This window comes from Lepisosteus oculatus, chromosome 10 (assembly GCF_040954835.1).
Source record: "Lepisosteus oculatus isolate fLepOcu1 chromosome 10, fLepOcu1.hap2, whole genome shotgun sequence".
NCBI classification, from domain to species: domain Eukaryota; kingdom Metazoa; phylum Chordata; class Actinopteri; order Semionotiformes; family Lepisosteidae; genus Lepisosteus; species Lepisosteus oculatus.
Window position 1 is genome coordinate 1,911,946 of NC_090705.1, and position 17,469 is coordinate 1,929,414.

The 17,469-nt window shown below is 38.1% G+C and overlaps 2 protein-coding genes and 1 long non-coding RNA gene across 17 annotated transcripts in view; 2 read left to right on the plus strand and 1 right to left on the minus strand.

Annotated features, from left to right (window-relative positions):
* Positions 1-610: 610 nt before the first annotated feature.
* Positions 611-2,245, plus strand: LOC102698905 (twist-related protein 2). The gene is made up of 2 exons (XM_006636041.3): positions 611-1,288; positions 1,685-2,245. Exon 1 carries the CDS (start codon positions 761-763, stop codon positions 1,262-1,264), a length of 504 nt encoding a protein of 167 aa, XP_006636104.1. The 5' UTR covers positions 611-760; the 3' UTR covers positions 1,265-1,288; positions 1,685-2,245.
* Positions 2,246-3,769: 1,524 nt separating this feature from the next.
* The window catches only part of LOC107078691 (uncharacterized), a 39,275-nt gene continuing 25,575 nt past the window's right edge, over positions 3,770-17,469 (plus strand). For 7 of the 8 annotated variants that reach the window (XR_011190577.1, XR_011190573.1, XR_011190576.1 and 4 more), the window contains exons 1-2: positions 5,356-5,551; positions 13,908-13,979. This is a non-coding gene — a long non-coding RNA (uncharacterized lncRNA). Of the gene's footprint in view, positions 4,120-5,355; positions 5,552-13,907; positions 13,980-17,469 lie in introns of those variants that run through there. The other variant, XR_011190575.1, reaches the window with a different exon arrangement.
* LOC102694761 (histone deacetylase 9) overlaps positions 10,045-17,469 on the minus strand; it is a 185,103-nt gene continuing 177,678 nt past the window's right edge. For all 8 annotated transcript variants that reach the window (XM_015357938.2, XM_015357935.2, XM_015357936.2 and 5 more), the window contains one exon: positions 10,045-17,434. In XM_015357938.2, coding sequence (XP_015213424.1) covers positions 17,395-17,434 — 40 coding nt within the window. In that variant the 3' untranslated portion in view covers positions 10,045-17,394. The remainder of the gene's footprint in view (positions 17,435-17,469) is intronic.

Below are 17,469 nucleotides of genomic sequence, written 5' to 3' on the forward strand. Positions count from 1 at the left end.
TTTGCTTGGGTGTATCTATTGTTTGTATTTATACAGACCTTTGTAAGAACATGCTATGTCATTACTAGAATTCAGTATAATTAGTCATACCTTTCGCACTTTATATTGTGGTATTTGGATCTATTTATGTTTACGAAACCCCTGCGCCGGTGATAACATCATCTTACCACGACCCATTTGGCCTGCTTGGCTGCATAAATACGTGGGGCCGGCATCCAGGCTCCTGAGATATCCGTTGATTTATGTTTGCAGCAGCAATATTTCTGACTATAATCGTACTGTGGAATCGTAACAACTGGTAAATATATCAGTCTTTTGCTATTTGCTCCGCGCCGAAGCCGGAGAACAGCTTCAGCGCCGCCTGCGCGTCACTCCAGGTGAAATAAAGCACGGAAAGCGCGTGTGAAATGTACCTTTTATAGGTCCCCCCTTTCACTGGCATTGTTCACCAGGCTGCTACGCTACTCTGAAAGGGCTGCATCTTGAAAAACGGAAACTTTTTTGATGGTTCCTTGGACACCTCCGTCCTTCTTAGTCACGTCATTTGCTTTCTTGACCAATCGCATCATTCTCCAAACACTTAGCGCCGTCCAGGCTATAAGAACTCCCAAAGTTTCCAAGAAGCCAGAAACACCTCCGTGGCTAGGACGCCAGAGTACGGATATTTTAACTGACTTTATATAACAAGGGACTGAGGTCTTCAGTTTTAAATTAATGAAATAAAGAAGCGCGATCTTGTGTCTTTTCTAAGTGGAAGCTGATGTTTGAAGAAATGATGCAAGAGGAATCCGGCTCCCCTGTGTCTCCAGTGGACAGTCTAAGCAACAGTGAAGAAGAGCTCGACAGGCAGCAGAAAAGATGTGGGAGGAAAAGGAGATCGAGCAGGAAAAATGGGGAGGATTCAGATAGCCCTACCCCTGGGAAAAGAGGAAAGAAATCCAGCAGCAGCAGCCCGCAGTCTTTCGAGGAACTTCAGACCCAGCGAGTCATGGCTAATGTGCGCGAACGCCAGCGAACGCAGTCTCTCAACGAAGCCTTTGCTGCCTTGAGGAAGATCATTCCTACCCTTCCTTCAGACAAACTGAGCAAAATTCAGACCCTCAAACTGGCTGCCAGGTACATCGATTTCCTCTATCAAGTACTACAGAGCGATGAACTGGACTCCAAAATGGCAAGTTGTAGTTATGTGGCTCATGAGAGACTAAGCTATGCCTTTTCAGTTTGGAGAATGGAGGGCGCCTGGTCCATGTCTGCATCTCACTAGCGTCTGTGAAACTAGGCTAACATGGTATGCCTCTTTTCCTCAAACATATCGTAACTTTTGTAACATTACATTTGTAACTTTTATAGATGACAGAAGCAACAGACCTTGAGTTTTTAACTCATTTGGTCGCCTTGGTTTAATTGCTTGTACGCTGGCGAAGTGCCTTTTTTTTCTCCCATTATTTTTAATTGATCGAAACAGAATGTATTTTTATGATGACGATCGTCAGTATTGAAAGAGTTTTGTTCTAATGTAATAACGGTTTTTTTTTTCTTTCTCGGTGACTGCCAGCTAGTTTCCATTTTAAGGTTTCCCTGCGTTAAATGTCGCTACATGTTAACATTGCACGGGCCACAAAAACAAATTTGGTCACGCGTGGATCTCTGTCAAATTGTCTCTGACTTATTTTGTTCTTTGCAGGTGACAACTGGTGTCCACTTACCCACCCGTGATGGGGACTCTCGAGTCTGAAGCTGGATATGTACAAAGCTGCGTTTTTTGGGGGGAAATACGAAAATCTTCCAACCCAAGAGGGCAGGGCGGGGAGCACTTAGAGACAACGAGGCGACGGACACCGACCAAGCACACGTGCGACTTCACGGTCACAAACTCGACATTCTGATCTGTGTTTGAAACATTTCTGTCTGACGATGAATGTTGGAAATTTATTTCATTATGCATGCCTTTTGACCAGCTGTGCCTGTGTTCTATGAAGGGGGTGAAAAAACAAAGGATAAAAAGCATCGAAACTTTTCATTGCTAGGCTGTCGATGAAAACTGTCCTATAATATAGTCTGACACCTGGCTCATACCTGTGCAAACCTTTTTAAGGTTTTTTTTTCCTGAAATACATTTATTTATTTATTGATGACCCATGTTATAATGCAGAATAGATCCGGTGTCTAAATGCATTCTTATTTTTATGATTGTTTTGTAAATATCTTTGTATATTTTTCTGCAATAAAATAAATATGATTTTTAACAGTACGTTCTGGTCACCTTTAACTTATCGAGCACAGCGCAGAGATAGAGGTAATCAATTAGGTGATAAAGACTATCCTGGGACGCAGAAACACAGAAACGTGGGCAAACTTAAATAAGCAGCGGTGACAGACAGATGATCGCTTCATCTTGATAACGTGACGCGAATCAGTCTTGGGGCTGCAGTCCTCTATTCACATCGAGGACAGGAATCTTACACGCGTAGGTCAGAGAAATACATTCGATGGACTTTGGGAATTATTTAGGAAAATATAAATTGGTAAACCTCAGCAGCCGTTCCGTGAATCGTATGTCAGAACCTAGGCAGTTTCTCTGTCGGAAGTTCACACGGGTATCTGTACATAGAACTAGGGGCAGGATGGTTAAAGGCTTTTTTTTTTTAGATTAAGGCATTCTTGTCCTAACTCCACACATATTGGAATGTATTTATTTTACATGAAAATAGTCATGTATATCTGCCTGTTTTTAGCCTCAACAGAAACAGTTTAGCGCACATTGAACAAAATAATTACTAGTACGGATACATGTTGATATCCAATTCTCTGAAGTTTTGCATGTACAGTATGAAAAAGATCTAAGTCTTTATGAGATGTAACTTGACTTTAAAATTTAGTCTGGCGTATCATATCTTCGCTTTAGAAGCATATTCTGATATATATATATATTTCGACTTTGATTTTTGGCAAAACATGAGCTGTTAACGGTGACCTCATTCGAATGTTTTGTATTTGTAAAATCTTTATTTTTTTAAATAGCGAAATGCATTTAGTTTAGTGATGTGCAAGACGGAGAAAACAATGGCTTACACTTTGATATATAACAATGCCAGTATTGTAAAATAACAACCAATCTCGAAAAATTGGTTATCCGTGGTGCCACTGGAGATCAGATCTCGGCCCTGCAGTTTTCGGGATGTTTGCACGCCTTTCTGTGCCTTGAACTGAACCCATGGGCGCTGGTATTAGGTTTTATGTTTGTGCTGCCAGTCGCTGTCTTTGACACTTTATAATACATAAAAGACTAGTAAGACATTTCCGCGTTCATTTAAAAAAGGGGGTATTTAAATGGGATCAAATGGTTAAAAGCAACATTTTTTTAAATCCGATTTTATTTATCTGGCCTAATACCCCGCGCTAATTTAAAAACGAGATGAAAGCCAAATAACCAAAAAATAATAATCCGGCCCCAAACTGTGAGTTACAAATTACCTACGCTTGCTTGTTGCTACTGGGATTTTGACTAGAAAGATATTTTTTTTTTGTTCAAAAGGAAAGAGCGCATTAAGTTAAATGATTGAAATGGCAATTTATTTAGTATGCATTCCTTGTCCCGTCCGTACGAAACTAACACATTCAATAATAAAAACTCCTTTATGTTTTGACGCGGTTTTTACCCTGGAAGTTCATACTGCTGAGGTCCCAGCTACAGCACGTTCAAAAGTAATACTGTGGAAGTATTAGTTTGTAGCGCAACAGTTACTTTCACTCTGTCCGTGGAAGCATGACTAAGGCAGATTAATTTTCTCCCGTTAAGCACAACCTCTTTGCTTTCACGTTGAAGGGAAACGAGCAAGGAGGCGATTCTGACGGTTAAGAGTTTCAAAGGAGGAAATATTATCATTTAGCCGTTATTAATACTACAGTCATCGCCACCGTCATCATCTTCACCACTGCTGTTGCTAGCTTGTTGGATTAGATGAGCACTCTCGGTGTGTTTTCTTCTTCTTACTTGGGGTGGTTGGCCTGGCTCAGCACTGTTGTTCTTCAGGCCAAAAGTATCAAATTCTTCACTGACAGACGATTTTGATCCAGCGGTTCCCAGGCTTGCTTCAGAGACACGTACAGAGCAAATAGGTAAGTTTGTCATTTTAACGAGACAAAACAAATAAGTGTCTATTAATATCTTTCCACCACCAGTGAAAGAAACCGCTCTTCTGCTCTGCTGCTAAACAAATACGCCAGAATTACTGTATGTGAGTCATAGCACCAGGATTATAAATTGTGTAATATAAAGCATTATATAAAAAAATAAAAATGAACGAATTTAACCAAATAATAAATCGAGTTTAAAATCTAATGGGGTTTTAATGACAATTTTTATAGCGCGCTTGAAGTAAGTTCTGGCCATGCAGTCATCGGTAGAATGACTTTAAAGTGCGCTTTGGGTTTTTAGTTTAGTAATATTTTGGTTTGTGCTCAGCAACAAACACTGCCGGAGAGAAGAAAGCTCTTGTTTCTCGCGCGGCGTGGTCTGGAAAAGTATTTTAGAATTCTCCGAGCTTAAACTTCTTGCAAATCAAAGCACGTGTCCGTTTGAAGAAGGTGTGTAATTGGGGTTTAAGGCATGTTCGGAATTCCCAGATGTCCATAAAATAGAAACAGCATTTGGCAGGTCACTTGAAGGTGGAGCAGGTTAAAATCACTTGCACAAAAGTTCTTTTTACGGCTCCAACAGTCAGCCATTTATACGCGTCTGACTTGGTAAAAAATAGAGGAAAGCACAGAACAAGCTGGGAGAAAAATTAAAAATATGAACGCACACTTTGGGAGTTTTTTTCTTCTTCTCGTTTTATGTATCAAACAGGCCCTTTGAATTAGTAACCCCTATATGGCCCACCTTACAGTAAGTGGAATCTCTGTTTTACAAACACCTGTTTTCGACGTTTCTTATTTTTATACATCCAGTATTGAGCTGAATATAATAGTTTGTTGCACTGGACGTACTTCAGGGTGACCCGCTCGGTATATTTTTCTTTTTAGTAACACGAACGAGAAAATATACACGAAATCGTTTACAAGGCCTGTAGTTTGACTTAAAATACAGATAAACACACAGTGTTTTCATTCACTTTTCTAGCAATATTCCTGCTTTTCCTTATAGATCGTGGTTGTTATTTTTTCACTATCAAAGATTAAGTAAGTATAGGATTAAGTGAGAGTTGCTATTGTTGGAGGATCTTGGCAAGTGAAAAGTTACGCAGGCACCTGAAGGAAACTTATTTTCACCAGATGTTAGTATTTTTGTTAAACGTCACGTGAAATGAACAGATGTGCAGCTTTAGTAGAGACACGCCTTCGAATGCATTGCAAGAGAAAAGTGGTTGAAATAAGATTTGGACATAAATCACTCTTATTCTAAAGAAGAGAAAGGTGAATTTTGTTGGAAGATGACGTTTGTTATATTTTGTTAATCAAGGATTTGTTCGAAGCGGCAAGAGAATCAGAATCAGATCTGGGGACATGCTGAGGCTAATCGATTGCTTCTCAACGCGTCTGAATCTGAATGGTAAGAAGGAGAAAATACCGTTTTGACTTTTTCCTTTCGGTCATGAAAAGATCAAGATGAAGACTGGCATTCAGCCTAAACTACATGACCGTCTTTTATAACCGATTATATATAATAATTCTGTACTATGTATATAATAAAGTCTACCATGTGTATTTTATGTCCTACGTGGAGTACGTATTTACTTACAGTACATATGAATTAGAATACAGACGCGACGTGCGCTCTAAGTGAGGTGATGATGTGTCTTTGTATGTCTGCTTACGAGATTTATAGGCCTGATTTTCCAAGCTGGCAAACCCGAATTAAGCAGAGGAACATGGTAAATCGTTTTATAAACCTTTTTACTTGTGCTTAAATGTCATCATGTTATTGTTTATGCATTTTAAATTAATAAAGTCCCAACATGTATGGAATTATCATCACTGGTAGCCGTAGTTTTAGCAGCAACAGTATGAGAATTAATAGTAAGTGGGGTATTGATGGTGTTACTATTTCTCCCTGTTGCGGGTTTAGTGTACGGACAACATATTTAACAGGTTGTATAAAGACGTTTTTATATTATTATTTTTGTGTGATTTAATATTTTGTTTTGTGTACTATTGCACCGCGATTATGGCTTTATCGATGATGCGAGAATATCCCGAAGCTTTTTTCTCCGTCTAACTGAATACTTGTTAGATTTTCGCTAACTTCCGAAATCCAAAGGCAAATTGTATCTTTGTCAAGGTGAGTGCATTTCCGCTCCGTGACCGAGCACACGGAAACTGTGATCACCGTGAGGAAAATAGTCCAGGTCGGATTCAGCTCCGTTTATCACCCTCAGTCTAGATGTTTAAACATCTCTATGGAGAAAAAAGGAGAAATAAAAAACAAGTCCAATTGTCGTGTTTTTACATGTATTGAAAGTAAATCATTTAGTAAATCGCAATATTAAGAGTAACAAGTCAACCCATTTTACTTTCATACTCCACAATAACACTTTATATTGAACTTTCCGCACTGGGCAACAGGTGGAATTCCTTTTATAAGTATTGATGGATATTGATATTTTTTTATAAGTATATACACTAATATACAATGAAACGTATAACAATTTGATCAACGTAAACAATTGCTATTAGTTTCAATAATCATTGGTCACGGTCTTTCATGCCTCTCAATAAATCTGAACAAAATCCGCCAAGTCAGGAGTGGGATGAATAGTTTGCATTGACGTGTGTACTGTGTGCATATCCCCTTGAGTGGGGACGGTTGGGAACCTCAGGAGATAACCCTCAGCCTCTATTGCAGCCGGGCGAGCTTTCTGACAGGCGCGCAGGGAACTGAGCAGTGCAAACTCTTGGATTTGATCAAAGGGCCGTTTGATTCTCCAGCAGAAATCGATTCCCACCCTTTCAAGTGACCGTGTCTCTGTTAATTTAAACTTCAGTCTTTTTTTTTTCCTTAGGTGCACGTTGTCATGCTTGCCCGTTTATAGTCCTTGACAATTAAAACGAAATTCCATTGCAGGGAAATGTACCTTTTTCTCGGCCCTTTCATACACACACTCTGATACAGCGTGTACAGTTTAAATATGAAAGATAACGATATATTTTATATATGACTACATACTGTTAAATGTATTTTATAATAAACATAATCTTCCTGTGCTTTCGGAAACGCGTTTGTTTTTGAAACAAATACAGCTACACTGTATTATTTTTTTATTGTTTACTGTGCCTCTTTGAACCCCCAAAAATACTTTTTATTTTTTAAGGCTTCTGCGTGCGCCTGTGTTTGGAAGTGTGATATTTCCGAGTGGTTTACCGTATACTATTTAAAATATTTCACAATACGTTCTCCTTTATTTATAGTCAGAAAAAAGTGTTTATGGTTTTAAAAAAGCCATCCTTTGATGTTAAGGTTTAGGATTGAATGTATGAGGAGTCTCAAGGCACCCATTGGATTTGGACGTTCATCGGTGTGATTTATTACAAATGTCTCTTGCTCTGACACTTCCAGAGGGTCAACCCACCCCCCCCCCCCCAGCCTTTCAGCACTCACAACAGAGAAACCTGTTCGCTTCGCTGCTGAATACAGTTCAGCCTGCAGTGAGTGGCAAGGAAGGGTTAATCAGAGTGTAAAGGCACCATTACGTATATTTTAGTAAGCTAACTAACGTCAGAAGCGAGTGGCAGTATTAGTTGTCTGCGCGATCTGTCCAAGGATGACAAGGGAAAAAAAACAAAGCCAGGGACCCATTTTCCAACCCCCCTTCCCCGAATTAAGAAAACCATTTTTTTCTGACATAGGGACATAGGCTCATTAAATACCTGTCACAAATACAATTTGTTTACGTATTGCTTTAACAGAAAACTGGGTAATTGCGGCCGTTTTGTCCACGAGTCAAAAATCGGATTTTTTTTAATTGCAAACTGGGCTTGATCAGGCGGGCAGTTAGACGCGTGACAGATTCACGTCGACAGGTGTTTCTTCGTATTTGTACATTTAAGCTTCGAAGTAGCCCAGACCACATTGTTTATTTTCCTTTGAAGGTTTAGCTAATACGAAGGTAAATCGAGTTTCCAATATAAAAGGTACGTGGCACAAATCAGATTACACGTTTTACAGTTTGCTCATTGATAAAATATCAAATACAGATGAAATACCCCGTTCACGTAAGGTCTGTACTTGTGGCGTGGGTAAAATATATTTGCAGTGTAGCGTTACCGCGAGCTGCTAAGGCTTGAGAGTGCACCTGTTTTAGAGGTACTGAAAGCAGAGAAGTCTGTAAAACAACACATTTAAAACAAAACACAGATTTTAATACAGGCCTAAACGTCATTCAGAATCGAAATGGAGGAGAAAATTATTTTGCGTTTGCCTACTTTCTGATTAATCACTTTATTTGATTTTTTTTTATTTGTCCGAGTAAATTATGTAAATCCATTTCCGCCTCCTAAAATTTAAACCTGAAGCCTTTACTTGGAACAAGTCTGGGGGGGGGGATGTACTTTAATTGGAAAGGAATGCTGTTTTAAATGACACGCACTTGAGGTAATACTCTTGTTTTAAAACGGCCTTCTTACATCTATGCTCTTGAAACGTATCCTTTTGAAAATCAAACGGGCAGCAAAAAGAAATCTGTTGTTCGAGGAAACCTCAGTCTTCAGTGGGTCTAAATTCAAATGCAGGTGAATCATGGTTCACTTCAGACTTCAGAATTTTTCCTTAATTCGTTATGATTCGGTGTAGCAGCTGCATCGCGTTAAGCAGTAGTAGCTGTAACAGCAGAAGCAATAGAAGCAATATTGTTGCAGGTTCACATTTTAAGACAGTAAAGTAATTGTATGTGGACCGTCAGGGATATTTTTACGATAGTTCGTTTGTACCCTAGCTTTGAACAATTACCCTAACTAAAAGAGTAACTGGAGACGCTTTCTAATTTCTGCAACAAAGCGGTAAATTTAAGTGTTTCAATTTGCAGTGTATAGTAGGCATCAGACTTCATGTGCAAAACGAGTGTGCTTTCTAAAAAAATCGATACATGTAATAACTCTTGCATTACTATTTTCAGTTCCTTATTGTGTGAACTATATGACAGATTATAATCTCCATTTTGTTTTCGTCGTCAAATAAATGTTCAAGTATAGATCTTTATTAAAAGGAAAATACTTTCTACAATTACCAACTCTGATTTTAAATAGTGGTTCATATTCTCGGTGAAACATAAGTACAAGGTTTTAAAACACACGTAACAGACAAGGCTGTGAGTAAAATGTAATCGTAACGTGTTATATTATTTTTATAAAACACACAATACGCATTTACCAATGCGTAGCAAAACTTTATACTGAATAAGTATTGTTAGGAAATGTTTGCACCCCGCGGTTATTCTCCAAGTTATGGGAAAGTATCCACGGGGGATTAAAGGTATGTATCCTCATGGACCTCTTTCTGTTTTTGCTTAGCAGCTAACTGTAGCCCATTACCCATATTTAATAACGCTAGGCCTTCGCCACACCTGTATCCTGAACGCGTCCTGAGTACACAATTTATTGAACACCGAAGCTGGTAATTCTGCATCCTGACTCGGAGCATTCCCGAAATAATAATAATAATAATAAAAAAAAGAATCCTGTATCTAATAAGCCTCTCAAAACGTAAACGATTCTAGGGTAGTGGACGAGACACACACACACGAAAAAGAAAGAAGTGTAGTGTAACTACGGATGGTTGTGTATCCGATGCACTGACCTGTTTATTTGAGACTTGACCTAAGTGTGGTTCATCCAGACTGTCAATTGATCTTTAAACACACAGTTACGGGCTTGCATCCCACACGCACAAACAGAAATCAAACCCTGCTCTTCAAAGTTTGTTGTGAGGTCGTTTTTCACTGCAACAGTGATCCCCTCGTCTCTCCCTCGCCCTTCCGTTCTGGATACACGCTCTGAGTCCCGTAGGCTCGCTGTCGTTGAATTGCATCACCATCACAGAACGGGGGGAAAGCGTTTTTAATTTTTTTTATTTTAAAATAGTCGTAAAGACAATATACAACACACAGGTTTCATCTCCGTATAAAATGTAGAGCCAAAACATACAGCTGAGTGCCACTCTAATGACATGATCATGTAGTTTTGTAGTCGGAAGCAAAACACAACACACGCAAACGGAATAGAAACGAACAAAAGCTAAGCAAAGTGAAAAAACACATTGATGCACAATAGAGCTTTATCATAACAGTACAACAACTATAAATGTAATATAGTATGTGAGTACACAATTCAAAATGCCCGTTTGTGCCTTTTGCTACATGTAAGGAACTCTCACAGGAACATTTCTGTGGATATTTCAGAAATTTGCACACGGTCAACTTTAGGGTTTGAGGAATTAGAAATATCAAGTTCCCTAACGAAATCTGTGTAAGAAGGTATTGTTTAGCACACACTGAATATTTCACATTGATTCATTCAAAAATATTTAGTTGTACACAGAATGTCTAACTTTGTTGAAGTTCAATCATTTTGTCGCTCTGATTTGAGAACACAGTGACCTTATCTGGCTTCAGTGTAAGTGCTTCATAATAATTAATTTAATGCAGATTCTACTTTGTTACACTAGACATATCCCTGTCTACTAATTTTAATGATTACATTTTTATGTTTAAATGTACTGTACACATTGTGTCTGTCCTGCTTTCACAACTATGTCACAAAACCCTTCGTGTTTTTAATTCACACATGCCCAAATGGTAAGAGAATGAGCAGGTGAAACACTTCCCAAAAATGACCTACAAAGTTTACTTACAGATGTTCACTTACCAATATTCGGAAGCGATGCTGTATATGGAATGAGTTTCACTTCTGATTAAACACCTATCAATCACTGATGGTGAGGAGTGCAGTCCTGAACAGGGGACGGTTATAATATGATAAAAAGTAACCTTGTTAGAAAATGGTTAGACGATATAAGATGTATTTAATACTATTGTTCTTCTTATTAAAAAAAACAGTAATCATGATTTTCCTCAAATGGAGCTATTAGTCTGAGTTGCTGCGGATTATTTATTTATCAACCCAACACAAGGTCATCATCTTTTCTCTAACAGTTAAAAAGGCTTGTTTAATGGTTGATTATTTTAACACAGGCCAGAAAATGTATGTGAAGCAACATCACACTAATTCACTTTCTGCTTTTTATAACTTAAAACCTCAGTGCTGCGTGAGTCCTTGTGGACCAAGGTTAGCATCCTAATTCACAGAGGGGAGCCTTCAGCTGCAGGTGGACCAGCCAGAGTTGGTGTATAAATCTGATCAAGACTTGAGGCGTCTATCTCCATACGCATTCAAGGCGGTGAGACAGGAACTGTGGAGCGTGCTTTCTCCAGCTTGAAAACCCCTCACACTCTGAGGCCTGACCGCAACAAACCATCGACGTTTTGATACAGCTGAGTCTTGGGACCGAACTTTTTCCCTGCCTGGTTTCAATAGACATTCAACAACAATTCGAGAACATATTTAGGAATTGACAGTTACTGTACTCTAGCCCCCACCCCCCAGTATATGTGCTGTTAAAATGATTGTTTGGGTGAGTGCAGTTATCTCAAATGCGTGTTAGTAGATTATTTCTTTCTCTTAATGTCTCCATTTGTTCTAAATTTAATTAAGAATTTAGATTTCTGTCATAGCTTAACCCATTTACAACAGACATCCAGTCCATTTTATCTGCTGCAAAATTGAATGAATGAATTTAACCTCATTTCTACTTTATTAGAAATAGAAGCAGCATATGTTTATCATGACTTAATGATATTCTGACAGAATTATGATTTCTTCCTGTTTTCTCAAGATTTTACATTGCCAAATAGGCACGAGTATATGGATGATAGAAAATGTCTAGAATATTTTAAATGGAGTAATAGTCATAGTGCCCTGATACTGTGACTACCGGCTGCTGAGCTGGGCCTCAGGTTGGGTGAGGCATGTTCCCTCTGACCTGTCACACACATTTCTGCAAGAGCCAAGCCGCATGGGTGTTTAGCTGGTGAAAGGAAATTGTTTCAATTCTTATGCGATGATTGCTTGATGATAAGGAACTTGGCAAGGCATGGAGTTAGCCAATATTGCCAAAAACAGTTCACCTCATTTAATAGATCAATTAATTAGCATGCATTTCTGTATTGAAATGTAGTGGGAGCAGTTTTTTTGCTAACAAAAATAAAACTGATAATGTGTTATATCTCTTTCACTGCATAACTCATATTCCCTGGTCATTCACATCTGGAACAGACGTGCTGGAAGATTATGTGAGCCACACGAACACACATGGGATTTTACTGAAGAGGAGCTTTGCAATTAAAATGTATTTTAAAAATAATAATGCAGAGTTTGCTCAGCTCTACGTCTGCTCTCCATAAAAAAAAAATCAGTTCTTTTGTCCTGAGCTTCCATGATTCAGTATAAAACAAACATGCAGTGTTGCTCATCTACCTTGCGACAGTGACCTACCAAAAATAATACACTAACGTCAAATTATATAAATGAAGGAAAAAGAAATCTGTGAAGCTAATGGTTGCCTTAAAGCATTTGTTAGGGAGCTCCATTAGATTACCCTCATTAATATATCAAAGCGTAGTCAAATAGTTTAAATAAAATTGCACTCTTCGTTTAATTAAATGACCAATAAAGCAACATTTTAAATTTCATCAAAAGGACCCATACTGCAAATTTAGCTCTAGTTTTTTATTTTGTTAGGGGCTCTATTGAATAAAAAAAAACAAATCCATAATTTTGCATAATTGCATATTAATTCCGCTGTGGAAAGAAATAAAATGACAAAATGAAATGCACATGGGAAATCAGTCATGTAGTGCACACTAAAGATTCTTCTTTGAATTCTTTTTCAGTCTCACAACAACAGTTATGAGATAAGGGTGTCAAGCATACAGAGTCTCTTCTATCTTTTAAGTTTGCCATTACACAAGAAAACTGTCAATTGTTGCATGGACAATATTATTAATAAGAGAATAATTCAATATCACAACCACTTAACTAGACAAAATTAAAGAAGAGCTGTTATTCACAGGGCATGAGTACAACCTTTCCTACATGGGTGTACAACATTGCATTTCAAAGGTTTAGTATTCACAGTCACCCTTAAGGGTTAAAAATCTGACCTCTGGATCAAACATACAGTAGAAATAATGTGATGGCTGAAGGTGAGGGCATTTACTCCAGACTTTGAGTTGAATAAAAGACGTTGAGTAGCTAGCTATTGCTTTTAATAAAAACAACACGTTCAATTTAGTCACATCTGCTATTTTCGATCTGAGTCACTGTAAGTTTTAGAGCTATAAAAATACTTTAAAATAATAACGACAATCAATGGCACTTACTAAGAATATGAATGACCTAATGTGTTTTATACTAATCTGAATGAGCTGTATTTCACTCAACTCTGGAATATTAATCACCTGTAAAATGATTTTCAAGTACTAATTACTAGTGTCCCTCATTCTTTACAAACTGCAGGACAAGGTGGCTTTTTGTACTGAAGCTTAAGTTTTCATCTTCCTTTTCAGTATGGCCAACCATATTAAATTAAATCAGACATCGCACACATTGAACTTCATTTTTATATTACGAGATATCTTGGCTTGGACTTGTAAGTATTGCAGTAACAATACATGCATCCAACTGTCACCCCTGTTGTGAATTACAATTATTAGGGTTAGTAATCTGTTACAATTGCATTGTTCAGAAGGATCTTGATGTTATCTGTTGTTTACTACACACAAGGTATCTGCATTATTGCAACCTGCACCCGTGCTCCTGGTTTAATTATGCCCATTACTTTCCTTTCTCTGTGACAGGTTCATCTCAGGAAAGGTTTTTTGTAGCAAAGCTGCAGCAACTTCAGGGCACGAGCACGTCACTCTCAAAAGGTAAGTGGAATCTCAGCATCTCTTATACCATGGCTTGCCACCAATATTTTGTCAACATACCTCCTTGAGCTCTTTTAGAACAAAAACTGGAATGACATTGTATTGTTTTTAAATAATCAGTTCTCCCTCAATTCAGTCCTTACAGCTGTTGACTATTAACATTTGCACACTAGTCATCTGTGCTGTTTTGTAGCTCATGCCCTTGTACTGAACGGTGCCCTATGTTTTGAACGGTGCACACTATGTTTTCACGATCAGTTGTCACATAAATAGATGTATCTTGTGACACAAATAAGCTGATTGACTGTTTTCACAGAACGAACTCATGGTTACTTAGTATATGAAAAGATAAAACCTAAAGGAATCCTTAGTCTCCTACTAGGCCATAAATAGGATGTTCATGAGAACTGCCTTTTGACAGGATCTAGAGGTAGAACTCTGGATCATCTGGATGTGGAAGGAGTAAAAAGTTAGCTGTAGCAGTCAACTCCCAGTGTTACAGAGGGTGCAGGTGTCCAGGATAGCCTTTAAATGTTCACTCTGTAGCAGAGTGCATTCGATAGTGTGCCTCTTCTCATTTTGCAACATTGTCGTTGAGTGCAGTGAGCAGCACAGATACTAGCAGGCTGTCCTTCCTCAGCCTGTTACTTGAGGCTGGGTTTTCACAGTTCTTGGACAGTGGGTATGCACGTATGTCACTGGATGCTACATATTGTACACACATAATGTTACACACTTTAGCTTCTGCGCTGACAGAGCTGATGGCCTATAATAACCAGTATGTTGAGACCAGGGAACACCTGTCTGCCCCTCTGATGTGATTCACGTGGATTCAGACTTTTGTCTCAGGCAGACATCAAAGCCCAAGTGAGACTCAAAACCATTAGGTCACTTTTGAGATGCCAGGGACTTTACTTGTTCCAGGTATTATCCTGTATGTCCAAATGTGGGAAGTACTTTTGTTATTTGAATGGAAGGTGCTCAAGATGACAGTATCCGTGCACTCCAGGAAAGACAAGAGAGCTGAGGCTTGCAAACAGGGAATTAATATCATTGAACTGCGGCATCTTTGACAAGTTATTTGAAACTTTTGCCTGGGACCACCTCTTCACATACATGTTCTATGACAGGTGTGGGCTGCAGTGTCCGCGATGTGTGAGCACCTTGCTGTCGTCTGTGAGCACTGAAAATGGAAGTACCCAGCATTAACACACTCATATCCTGGCAGTGCTGTTCATGGATCCAGTATAAACAGGGTGCAGTGATACTTGGGTGTCTGTTTACCACAGTGGAGTCTGTGTATGTCTGTACATTTTTAGCCTCAAACCTCTTGCCCTAGGTTATAAGATGTTTTAGTACTTTCACATGTGCTGTATATAAAATATAAAATTATCTAAAACAGAAACTGTGAACATTACAAACATAGATGGAGTGATAGCTTTATAGTCGAGGTACAGAATAACAAAAATAGCAAAACTGTTAAAAGAAGAAGGAACTAGCAGAGGTTCATTCCAGGCTGAAGAGTAATGTTTTGGCTGTTTCTGTGCTTCCTTCAGGTGTTTGTGCCTCTTTCTTTTCACTTTCCACGTAGAATAAACCGCTGTTCCTTCCTTTGCAGGCTGATACAGCTCCCACCTCGAAACTCGGCTAAAAGCATTTGTCTGAATGCATATTTAACAATTTCTCTACATCGACGCGTAACTGACTTTCACCTTTGATTAGAAACCTTCCTAAAGATCACTCAGTCTTCCTTTATTTCTGACATTTTATAGTCTACAGCTTTTGGCACTGGTAGACAAAATTAGATTTGCGCCTTTATTAGTTTTTCAAAGTTCTTTAGGGATAAAACACATTGCTCAATAGCATTGTTTACCTTTGGACGTTTAATTGTCGACTCCCCCCCCCTCAGATATCACCTTTCATTATTTTATTATCTGAAACAGAACCCCTTCAGGAAAATGAAATGACTGACCTTATTGCATGCCCAAATGCCGAAAAAAAAATGCCTGGCCGGATGACAAAAGAGAAATCTATAATTCCATTTGAATGAAATCTTTTCATCTTTGATTTACAGGTTTCAGTTGCCTTTAACTCAAACCATATTGTTCGATCTTTCATATCATCATAACCTTTGAGCAAAGCTTGTTCTAATTAAGGTTTCCTTCAAATTTCTGAATCGGGACACAATGCTCTTCGGCTGTGGTTTTAAGGCTGTACTTGAAAGCTGCTTAGTTAGAAAAAATATAATGAACATCATAAATTACTCAGTAGTTAAAGTGTCACTAAATAGTTTATAATTCTCAGAGTTTTAACAGGAATTTGAGCTATTAAAGTATCTTATTCTTGTTAACCTAATTGCTTCTAATTATAATTTTATTGTTGAATTCCACTCTTAAAGCATTTCTTTTTGACTTTAGTAAACTTGAGGCTTATTTTCATTGACTATCATCTTCTTTGGAATTGTTCTTTGTTATTTTTAAATTTTATAACTGTAAAATAATTTTAATATTCTCTACCCAGGATGTGTTTTTTTTGGAAATGCTGCAATGTATTATTACAGATAATGTGCAGTAGTTTTAAAAAGAAATAAAAATCCCATCTTTTTAGTTTGTGCATACACATAAATTCGAATCTACGTGAAACATGAACTGAATATATTGTTTCGCTGCTATACACTGCACAAGTGTCCTGTTTTTAAGTAATTGAATAAAATGAGCGGATTCTCAAAGGAGAATATAATAGTGAAATTTTAAAATTTTATATTTTAAAGATAAAAACAGAATCAAAAAGTCAATGCAAATGTTTATGAAAGAAGTGCGTTGCTCAGTAGTTTTCTTAATTATGGCTCTGTTTGATTCCTCTGGTCTTGTAAATAGTAGTAAAATTAGAAAAAAAATAATGGATTGAAGGCAATAAGCAAAACTGACACACCTCAGTTGTACACAATAAAAAATGTCTTGACCCCACAAAATGATTTTTGCTCTTTTTTTATAATTATAAAACACTGGGCGCGTTTTCCCAAAATGCAATATTGCTTGATAAAAAAAAGAGCCGCTGGGGAAAAAATACCATTTAAAATAGGGCTTGGCAAAAAGACGAATGTAGCTCCTTTGAAATGGTAACAAAAAAAAAGTCTGGGGTAACGAAGTGTCAGTATTATTCTGCACTGTAGGTCATAGTCGTAATTAAAACAGACTCAAGGCATGAGGGTACAGTATGGCATCTTTAAATTAAGAAAATCTAAGCCCTCCTTTCATACATGTCCAAGGAACAAGTGAAATGAGTCCTATGCACCCCATGTTTATGGGCCATCTGACGTGCGCCACCCAAGCAGCAGACAAGACATGTCTCAGGGTGCCCTGAGGGGTTACACAATGAAGTCACATACAGGAAATATCTTGGAAGACTTGGCACTTCACAGAGCGGGTTCCTCTTCCATTGGCTCAGCTGCAGTTCTGTAAAAATAAACAGGCAATCAGAATACGGCGCA